The sequence below is a fragment of the Ipomoea nil genome, unplaced genomic scaffold (genome assembly GCF_001879475.1).
Source record: "Ipomoea nil cultivar Tokyo-kokei standard unplaced genomic scaffold, Asagao_1.1 scaffold0216, whole genome shotgun sequence".
Taxonomy (NCBI): domain Eukaryota; kingdom Viridiplantae; phylum Streptophyta; class Magnoliopsida; order Solanales; family Convolvulaceae; genus Ipomoea; species Ipomoea nil.
In genome coordinates this window covers 572,876-584,502 of record NW_017616644.1, presented here as the reverse complement: position 1 = coordinate 584,502, position 11,627 = coordinate 572,876, and the positions used below count along the sequence as shown (strand labels likewise).

At 42.8% G+C, this 11,627-nt stretch overlaps 1 protein-coding gene across 1 annotated transcript; it reads right to left on the bottom strand.

The window, feature by feature from the left end:
- Positions 1-6,118: 6,118 nt before the first annotated feature.
- LOC109192804 lies at positions 6,119-7,003 on the bottom strand. The gene has a single exon (XM_019343512.1). The coding sequence runs from the start codon at positions 7,001-7,003 to the stop codon at positions 6,119-6,121; it is 885 nt and encodes a 294-aa protein (XP_019199057.1).
- Positions 7,004-11,627: the final 4,624 nt, after the last annotated feature.

Below are 11,627 nucleotides of genomic sequence, written 5' to 3'. Positions count from 1 at the left end.
AGTTGATATGGATTCAACCTCAAAGTTCAAGAAAAACGTACCTTGGAAAACTTCACAAGCCTTTGAGAGTAAGGTGTATTGCGAGGTAGGTAATAAAATTGAGAGCAAGAAGCAAAGAAAAAGGACAATACGAGCAAAGAAACTAAATAAGATTTGAAAGAAAAAGGAAACCAAAGAAGGAAGTATGGCAGAAAGATATGCAAGACCAATATCAATAGATAGAGACAAATAGAACGTAAGAGGGGTTCAAGTATACCACAACTAAATAGGAAACTATCAAGAACTCCTTCCAACCTTATACTTTTCCCCTTCCTTTTCCCACCAAGATTCTCCTACCAACCTTATTCTTTCCCCAACCTTATTCTTCTTCTTCTTCTTCTTTTGCTTTCTCTTTTTTTTTTTTTTTTTTTTTTCAACTTTCTAGATTTTTTTTTTGATTTTTTTGATAACTAACCTCCAAATAACTACTGAAAATATCAACAAAAATTTTGGATCAAGAGGATCCACACAACCCCTTGAAAACAGAATCAAGAATTTCAAGAATCGCCTAGAAAAACAGAAACAATGCCCTGACTTTGAAGATCAATATCTCACTAACCAGAAGGAATTAGACAGTGTATAATATATCCAAAGAACGCCCCAGAAGAGATCTACATCATATCCAAATTGTAGATAAAACTAACCAGTGGATCTCGAGATATAGGTAATTCTTTGAAACTGGTCACAGCTCGCGGAAATCTGGACAGGGTGTGATTGAGATGTGATTGCGCGTAAATGCGCTTTGGATATAAGTAAGGGTGAGATGGGGTTGTTTTCTTGACAGAATATGTGGTAATATGGTGCTTAGGAGGTGTGAGGTCTCGTTGATAGTGGACGGGAAAAAGGGAAAACACTTTCGGGATTGTTTTTCAAGAAACTGGAGAACATGTATCAAGATTCAAGAACACAATCAAGAATGCAAAAGAAAATTTTTTTGGGGTTTTTTAATGAATAAGACACGAAAAAAAAATAGTATGTAATATAAGAATGAGATAAACCTAGGGAACCAAAGAAACCAAATTTCTAACGATAAAGAGATAAACCTAGGCTCTGAATACCAAATTGATATGAACCTAATCCAAGATTCAAATAAATATGGAATATTGTCCCAAGATTGCTCTCAATGTAAAGATAGAGATGGATCAAAATACCTTAGACCTCACGAGAAACCCTTTGTCTCGAATCCTCAAAGACTTGGAAGAATCCCACGTAGCTTCAAGTACCTCGATGTTGCAATCTTCAATCAACTAGAGTCGGATCTAGTTTCCTTCGATTCAAGAACGAGTCCACGAACTTAAATCTAAGGTTGAAGAAAGTAAGATTGATTCGAGTCCACGAATCAATTTGCTAGTCGAGTCCACGACTAGCCACTAATTGAGTCCACAATTAGCCATAAGGTTTCTTACACAAGTGTAAAGAAAAACTTAAGAATTTTATTGAATTGAAGCCTGTCCGAAACTGATATGGATGTGCCCTATTTATAGGTATAGAGGCAGCATTATAATTCTAAATACAATGGAAAAAAAGAGTCCTAAACCTAATCTAGAAAACAAGTAAATAGAGTTTTATTTAGAAAAGGATTTAAGGAATCCTTTCTAAATACAACTAGTGTTTTCTCTTTAATTCTAAACAATTTAAAATAATGATGACCACAAATAATAAAGCTGATTTGGGCCTCGGATCTTGTGATTGGCCCAATTTGTAATCTTAATGGATCTTCATTATGTTGGGCCGCATCATAGGGTATGGTCAATTTAGGCTGGAATGTGTTGTTCAAGTGTGGCTCAAAAGGAAAAGCAGATAAGGCAGTACTTCCAAACAAGAATTACTGATTGATAGATGATAAATATAAGGATGAAACAAGTAATGACAAGAATCCAACACTTTTTTTTTTTTTTTTTTTTGTATTCTTCTATTATTTTTTTTTTTGATTTCTTTCTCTCTTTTTTTTCTTTTTTTTTTTGGAAAGATCACTTCAAATCGATTGGAAAACAAGGAAACAGCACGAATAAACAAAAGTTAAAGCTACACAAGAATTGGCATAATCTGGACAGAAAAAGCTAAAAACGAGATGAAACTTTGAGAATTTTCTGGGAACATATGGTAACGAATATTCACTCAATTTTTTTCAGATTTGAAGTTCAACAAGTGTACTAAATGCACAAAAAAATTCAGATAGAAAAGACACAGGAAACTATTTTTTTCGGATTTTCAAAGTTGATTGCGCAAAACTGCAAATTTCAGTAAACTTGACGAAACTTTGAGAATTTTCTGGGAACATATGGTAACGAATTTTCACTCAATTTTTCCAGATCTCAATTTCAACAAGAGTATGAAATGCAGGAAAAAATTCAGACAAAAAGGACACTAGAAAGTATTTGTTTCGTATTTTCAAAGTTGACTGCGCAAATCTGAAAATTTCAGGCAGTTTGTGTTTTAAACTAAAATTTGAGAAGAAATTTTGTAACCTCTTGAAGCGTGAGAGAAACTTGGCTCTGATACCAAATTTGATGTGATCCGTGGTGCAAGCTTTGTCTTTGTAAGCCTTCGAGTTTTGCAGTAGCAAGCCGAGCTCCACACACAGTTCTTGTATGTTGGGTTGATTGGGTGTTTGGGTATGGTTGTGAGGGTTACGGGGTTTCTTTTTGTTGGTTTTTTTATAGATAGCCTCGGCCACACCTGGTTTATGGTGATACGAGGGAGTTTTAGACGCCACAAAGGGAAAACCTTTGATAAGTCAGAAGAACCTTGAAGAACTCAAGGAGGAGAGCAATCTTGTTGCCAAAATAATTTCAACGATATCTGATTTCCCCTAGAAGTTACATTATTTTAAGCTATCACATGTTGTGCCAAGAAATTAGGCCTAACAATTAGCAAAAGACTAGGGAATACAAAGTTGAATAGGAAACATAAAAGATGATCAAGTCTAGCCTAAAAATGAGGAGCCCTAAACTGCCAGGACTCTTTATCTAACTTCTTGCGAGTGGAGCTCGGACCACCTTCCGGAACCAAGCTCGGCTCAACCACTGTATTATTTTTCAGAGAGTCTCCTTTCAGTCCATATAAGGCTTGTGACGCGCAAATGAGTGGGTTGACGCACACGGGCCTTAAATTATTGTTGCGCCAGATTTTCAGCAACTTTGTAAATTGACATTGAATGTCTAATTGCAACCTAGCCCCATTGTAGACATTTGGGGTGACAATTGGTGACAAATATGAGAAAATTTAATTAAATTGGACACCAATTAAATTGATCACACGGCCATCATACCCATCCGAATGTCCAACCTCAAAATTGGCTTGTATGAGCGCACTCACAGAATCTTGCAACCTCCTAGCTCTAGCCCGCATTGTAGGACCATCCAAAACGTGTAGTGGATCTCTACTCTCGTCACCATCGATGTCCTCAACAGATGGTTTCGATGCGGGGAGAGAGGACATAAGGTTGCCGAGTGTCCTCAGCAAGCTAACCAAAGGGCGTTGCCACCATCTACGGGATTTGGAGGAGCATCGGGAGGGAGCTCGAGTCGAGGAGCAGCCGGAGCTAGACCTTCGTGTCTGGTTTTCGTGATGGGGCGATCTCAGGCGGAGACAGAGGGCGTCGTTGAAGACGAGGCGGCAGGCAACCCTTTTCTAAGCCTACCCTTGTCTTGAGAATATATCTTGTTCCTCGTTGCCTTTTTGTGTTGCCTTGTTGTGTGATTCTTTTGGTCTTAACTGAAAGCTTTTCGTTTCGTGAAGTTAATTGTTTACTCCTAAAATGGGTCATGCTTACGGTAATTCCATAGCCTTGCACAGGTACTCTTGTAACCCATCTTTTGTGAGTCACCTAAATTTATCTAAGTGTCCTTTGAGTTTATAATAAACCATCCATGGAATTTCTTCTTGTGTAGCGTAAAAGACCAAGTAAATTTTAAATTGTAACCCCTAAGTTTCAAACCTAGGTATACCATTTACCAACCCTACCCTTGAACCACTTGAGCTAGTTATGTTTTTTAAACCTTATCCAATTTAATTCTATCTAACCCATAATTTCCCACTTTACCCAAAATCCCCAAATTAAATCATCTTCTTTTTCCAATTTTCCCCCAAAATCCCTAAACCCTCAAATTCTTTCCCTTCTTCCCCTCCACCCGTGTGTACCAACTGAAGCACCCCTCCCCACCACCTGTCGGATTCCCATCCCCACCGAGACCAAACCACCGCCGTCGCCACCACCGGAACTCCGCCATTGACCTGCTTTGCTGCCGCGAAGCCAAGAAGAGCAGCGAGAGATCGAGAGGGAGAGGCAGCGCGAGAGAAGAAGAGGAGAAGAGGAGAAAAAGCCTTGGGACTTCTCTTTGAGCTTTGGGTTGTCTTTCAACCATGCCTAGGAGAACAAGCTTGGCAAGGAAACTGGAATGGGTGGATGCCCATTATCTCATTTTGGAAGGTAAAGCTTTTGATCCAGAATCTTTTCCAAGTTCTTTGTTAGATATGTTGAGGTATCAAGGCTTGTTGGATGGGTTCCTCACCATAAGGGTTGAGACGTACCCGAGTTTGGTTAAGGAGTTTTACCGTCACATGGTTGTGACTAAAGACGGTGGGAAGCTAGAAGTTACCTCTAAGGTGAGAGGTGTGAAAGTTGTTTTGTCTGAAAAGAGGCTAGCTCAGCTCTTAAGTCTAACCGCTATGGGAGTTTCACAGTATAGTGGTAACTCTTGGATCAGTACGGATACCATGGGGTACCAGGACTACTTGAGCTATCTGTTGGGTCGGATTAGCTGTTTCACTCAAGCCTCAAGACCGGAGAAGAAATGGTTATCTGCCGAGCAAAGAATCTTGGTGATGCTTGTGTCGGATTGTTTGTTGCCCAATAACAACAAAAGTCGATTGTTGGGAAAGCTTGAATGTACTTTGCCTTCTTTTTGAAGAACATGGTGAAGTTTAATTTGCCAGCCTTGATGTTACAACACATTGTCTTTTGCCGAGACCACAACCGGAAGAGCCTATCGTACAGAATGGTTTTGTGTTGGATCTTTGCTAGGAAGGGCGTGAGTGTTGTTGGTTGTGTACCGAAGCCCGTAGGAAAAATGGTGTTGGATGCCACCAATTTGCGAAGCTGCAACTTGTTCCAGTTAGATGGCGGTGATTATATCACGCTTGAGGAAGTTGCCAGGAAGACCCCCGAGGAGAGAGACGAGTTGGTTGTTGAGCTCGAGATTCCTGTCGGGAAGCTGAACCTCGCGGTTCAGAGTTTTGGAGGTGATGTGGGGGACGTTGGAGCATGAGGAGAGCGCGGTCGTTGAGGAGGACGCGGTCGTTGGAGCAGCTGCCGAGGTTGAGGAGAGTGACTCAGAGAGTGAAGAGAACCGGAGGAGGAGAGAAGCGCGAACCAAGAGAGAGCACGATGCTATGTCGCATGAGGAGCGAGTGGTCACCCTTCTACGCCAACAAAACAGGATGATAGAAGAGGGCTTTACTTTTATGAAGATGCAATTCGTTGCAGTTCATCAGAGGTTGGATCAGATAGAGGCCAGCTTGAGCCGAAGAGGTGATGATGAGGAGTCCGATGAAGACACCGAAGAATCGGAGAGCGAGTCGTTGTAGTGTGGTGTTGTGGTAATCCCGCCTACCTTTCCTTAGCTTGTTGTTATCTTTTTCGTTGTTGCTACTGTTTGCTTTATGTGTTCTTGTTTGATAGTTCTGTTGAGTAGTTAGCTTTGTGGGTTGTACTAGGAGCTAGTGGTTTAGAACTTAGGTGTTGGTTAGAAGTTTGGTGGTTGTGTTTGGCTTAGTGTTTGTTATGCTCAAAGAACCCCGTTGGTTATTTCTTTCAAACTTTCAATGCTATGATTTCTTGCTTGTTTTCGGTATCTTTTGAATCCTTTAACTCTTGACCAAAAGGATATTCTTGACTCTCTTGTCACATTGTGGTCCCGTTTTACCGTGTTGTTTTTAATCCGTCGTACCCAACTTCGGGGACGAAGCTTCTTTTAATGGGGAGAGGATGTGACACCCCGTAAATCCAAATTTCATTAAAGGATTAATTAAGTAATTAATCCTAATCTTTTTTGAAAGGTGGCCAATAAGGCATATATTAAAGGTACTCAGAAATAGAGTCTGGAGGGACATCGTCCGAATACATAATCGTAGAAGAATTAAATGCAGTAGCCGCTAGACTATGTGCTAAATAGTTCTCTGATCTAGGAATAAAATTAACTGAACAATAATCAAAAGAAATAATGCATGCTCTACAAGCATCAATGGCATAGCCAACGTAAGTCCGAACAGTGATAGCTTGATTTGTCAAATACTGTTGCAGGGTCAAACAATCCGTGAGTATGTGTACTGAGCGCTCTCCACGATTCCATAACCAAGACAAGGCTTCCTTACATGCTATTGCTTCAGCCATAAGCGGGGACAGACAATCTGACAAGGGTGCACTGAATGCCGATACATATCCCCCTTCCTCGTCGAACAAAACCGCGCCAACCGTAGCCCTTCCTGTAGCTGGCATGAATCCAGCATCGACATAGCATCTCCGTCTCGGCTCGGCAGGCTCGTTCCGTGCGCCCTCTTGGGCGATCCCCATAGCAGTCACGGCATTTGCCGTGTTGTAGTGCTGCTGCTGCCGTGTCACGGCAGTGGCAGTAGCACTGCTTTGTGCGGCAGCCCCTTGGTCCGTTTGTGGGTGGGTGTGGTGGACTCTTTGCCATGCAAGTGCGGTTGCTTCGGCCAAGGCTAACACTTTTCGTGGTCGCGGTAGACACGCATCCCATACCGCTCCGTTCCTGGCTCTCCAAATATGATATAATATTGCAGCTGCGTGAACAATTTGGTTAGTGTCTAAAATATTTAATAGCTCACTAAACCAAGTATGAAAAACATTTGTTGCTATCATGGGGATTGGAAGGTGAGATTGAGCCCAAATGGAACTTGCATAACCACATGTTACTAAAGCATGCATTGTGTCTTCATCCATTATTCCACACATAGCACATGTTGGTTGGATTTCCACCCTCTTTATAATCAAATTCGTTGTATAGGGAGGATACCACTCAAAGCCTTCCACAAGAATGTCTTCCATTTGGGGGGAACTTTTAATTTCCATAGGCGTAACCAATTATGCGTGCCTGTATTATCATTGAGATCTCCCACAACTGCTTTGTAGCCACTCTTAACAGTATAATTACCTCCCTGATCACCATGCCAATACCACATATCCTCATAGTCCGGTGATACTGGAATCCTTTTTATCCTAGCCACATCCGTAGGAATAAAAATATCTGCCAAAATATCCGGATCCCAGGTTTGTGTCTCATGATCAATTAATCCCAACACTGCTGCATTATTTAAATATGGGGGCTTATCAGTATGAACCATTGGGTCGTGTTCATCTTGTAACCATGGGTGGTCCCAGATTAGAGTTGTCTTTCCATTTCCAATTCTGCGCCTCGTTCCGCTACAAATCATGCTCTGAGCTGCCATTATACTACGCCAACAGAAACTGGGGTTATTTCCTACCTTGGCATCATAAAAGGTCCCTTTTGGGTAATATCTCGCTCTGTAACCTCGTGAGACCAGAGAGTCAGGTTTTGTTAACAAGCGCCATGCCTGTTTGCCCAGCATTGCTATATTAAATGCGTGCAGTTCTTTAAAACCCAGGCCACCATACTTTTTTGGTATACACAATTTGTCCCATGCCTTCCAATGGATTCCTCGTTCATTCCCAGATCCCCACCAATACCGGTTCATTGTTCGCTCAATAGCTGTGCAAATCCCCATAGGTAATAAAAAGACACTCATTGAAAAGGTGGGCATTGCCTGAGCCACACTTTTCAACAAGACTTCCTTACCAGCTTGCGATAACAATTTCTTATTCCAAGATAGGATTCTTTGCCTTATCTTATCCTCAATATATGAAAAGGCTGCTTTTTTATTTCTCCCTACAAATGAGGGTAGTCCCAAATATTTTCCAAAGTTTGGTGCCTGAGTAATCCCCAGTATCTGCGCCACTTCCTCCCTACTATCATCCTGTGTGTTCTTGCTATAACATATGCTGGACTTATGATAATTTACCACTTGGCCAGATAAATTTCCATACCGTGTCAAACACTGCTTTATCGCACTTGCTTCCTGCACATTTGCTTTAAAAAATAGTAGGCTGTCATCAGCAAAGAATAGATGTGAAATAGAAGGTGCACCCCTTGCAACTCTGCACCCATGAATTGCTCCCTGAATCTGTGCCTGTTGTAGCAATAAAGATAGTCCCTTTGCACAGATAATAAATAGATACGGGGATAATGGGTCTCCCTGCCTGAGTCCGCGAGATGGGATGATTGGCAAACCTCGGGTTCCATTCAGTTTGATATTATATGACACAGTAGTCACACATAACATGATTAACTCCACCCATATATTACTAAAGCCCAAAGCTGTTAACATGTTTCGTAGGAAAGGCCATTCCATACGATCATACGCTTTCGCCATATCCAGCTTTAAAGCACCCCATCCCACCTTTCCACATTGTTTTCTGTTCAGAAAGTGGCCAACCTCTGCCGCTATCAAAATATTATCTGTAATCAATCTGTCAGGTATAAATGCACTCTGTGTATCAGAAATAATATCATCCATGAGTGGCTTCATCCTGGCTGAAATCATTTTAGCCATAATTCTATAAATCACATTGCTTAGCGCTATAGGCCTGAGGTCCGTGACCCGTTCTGGATTTTTCTTCTTCGGTATTAAAACCACATCAGTATCATTCAAGTTGGCTGGGAAGGTCCATGTATTCAAACAGTCCACAATAAAATCCGACACATCTCCTCCCACCACATCCCAGAACTGCTGATAAAAACCCGGATTCATTCCATCCGGGCCGGGTGCCTTATCCGGGAACATAGCAAACAAGGCTGTTTTCACCTCATCCTTTTCAAAGGGGCGCAATAACTCTTCATTCTGCGTGTGTGTCACCCGGGGCAAGATATTGGCATAAAAACTTTCATCCATCTGGGACTGGTTTGACGAGAAAATATCTCGATAATAATCAAAAATAGTTGTTTTCATGGCTTCTCCCTCCACCCAATCCCCATTATCATTCATAATTTTTGAAATTGTGTTTTTCTTTTTATGGTGAGAGGCATACCTGTGATAGAACTTTGTATTCGCGTCTGCCCCCTTCAGCCAGTGTTGTTTCGCCCTCTGTTTCCAAAAGGCATCCTCCTGAGCTTCTAATTGGGCCAGGCGTTCCTCCAACTGCTGATACTCAGCCAATGAATTTTGATCTGTGCGTCCCCGTAACCGCAATTGTTCCTTGCGTAGGCACCGCAATTTCTCATCAAACCTATGATATTTATCACCTCCCCATCGCAATAACTTATTACCACATAATTCGATACAGGCTTGTAAACCTCTATCTCTTCCTTCAATCCATGTCGTCTCACCCACACCCCTACAACCCTCATCATGAAGCCAGGCCATCTCAAACCGGAACCCTTTTCTCCCACCACCCGTCCTTTCCCGAAGATTCAGAATCCCAAGGAAAAGAGCAGAATGATCTGAGCGTCGGGTTAGAATGTTCAAGACACTTGCCTCTCTCACCACATCTCACCATTCCTGCGTGACCACACTTTATCCAATCTTTCTTCAATCCAGTCTACTGTCCCCTCTCCTCTTTCCCAGGTAAACGGGTACCCCTGCATAGGTAATTGAGCTAGCCCACACTCATCAATAGTCTCTCCGAAGCCACGTAATAGTGCCTCTGGATGGGGATTCCCCCATCGCTTCTCATACTGATATAAGAGATCATTAAAATCCCCTATAATAACCCATGGCAACTCAGAGCGATGTGATAAGGACTTGATGAATTCCCAAGAATCATTCCGTCTTTCTCTTTGCGCATAACCATAATACCCTGTCATCCTCCACTTGTCAAACCCCGGCATTGTTACCTCAATATCCACATGATTTTTAGAGTAACTCAACAGGCTTGCCGTTCCATTCGTTCTCCACAGTAAAGCTAATCCTCCCTTCGTCCCCACACTATCAACTTTAAACACACCATCGAAGCCAAGTTTCACTCGGAGCCGCTCCGCATGATCCTGGGCAACCATGGTCTCCATCAGAAATACAAAATCGGGCTTCTTACTGGACACCATGTCCACAATCTCTCGAACTGTTCGTGGATTACCCAAGCCACGACAGTTCCAACTCAACGTACTCATAATGTTGGGCGGGTCTGAGAACCAGCACCCGCCATGAACAAGTTTTTTGACACATCTGCCATGGTAATGTCCTCACCGTTACCCCGCCCTCCTCCCCCATACCCCCCTTCCCTTCTTCTCTTCGAAACCGCCTCAACCGCCTCCTCGGCCCCACCATCCACAACCGGCCCTACCCGCAGCACACCCTCCCCCACCGCACCGCCCTTTCGGCCTCCCTCCTCCCGCACCCCCTCGGCTACCCGTGGCAGTCCCCCCACTGGGACCAGCCAGCTCTCCCCCACCTCCCTCGGTCCACGGCCTCCCCCAACTCTCATCTCCGCACTATACGGATAAAGCTGAACCGGTATTGTAGAGACCCGGGCTTTGACACAGAATTTGTATGTATGTCCCAAAAGCCCACAAAAGAAGCAGAAAGAATGCAACGTTCATACCTGAAATTAATCCAACAAGTGGTCTTGTCCCGTTTCAACAACTTCATACGTCTTCGTAAAGGTTTGTCCACCGGGATCGATACCCGGATCCGATAGAACGCTAGCCAAGGCGCCCCCATAAATCTCTCATCATGTTTAACAAACGTTCCAATAAAGTTCCCCATCTGCTCAAGCATTGGAAGGGACGTATAACCCATAGGGACATCATGAAGCTGTACCCACATATCAACCGAGTTCAACTCAACATCAATCGGTAACATTCCATCCTCCACCAACCGGCAAACCAATGTATTGTTCTCGAATGCCCACGGACCACCATTCAAAACATACTCAACATCCGTTTTGTGGAAGAAAACGAATAAAAACAATCCCTTATATATCTCAGTTACCGTAACCCCCATCACCGGTTGCCATACGGACGCCAATACTTGCCTCATGTATTCCAATTTGATCATACGTGCTGTTAGGAATCTACCAACTACACTCCACGTCTGTACCGGCTGCTCGGCACCCTCAGTCCCGCCCTCCTCCTCCACCGGTGCGAAACAAACATCTTCATCGTCAATCACAATTTCGGCCATACGCTGCGTTAATTCTGCCACATGGTGCTCCTGTTCGGTGTCCGCCATATCGCCTTGCTGATTAGCGAATGCTATTAATCGGAAACCAGCAAACACGCCGGAGAAAGCTGATGGAATAGCGAAAAACCTAGCCAAAACCCTAGGAGAGAAAGCAAAACCCTAGAATTCTAGAGAGAAAATTTAGTAATGACACATTGGGAGATGACATCTTTTTAAAAGTTATACACTACTGTCAAATCATTATTCTTTATTTTGTGAAATCCAGAAGAAACGTCCTGCCAAAGTGTGTGAGTTAGAGGCTCGGGTTGCTCAACTGGAAGACGGTGAAGGACCAGTTAACCTCTTCCTAATTAATCCTAATCTAATTGGTA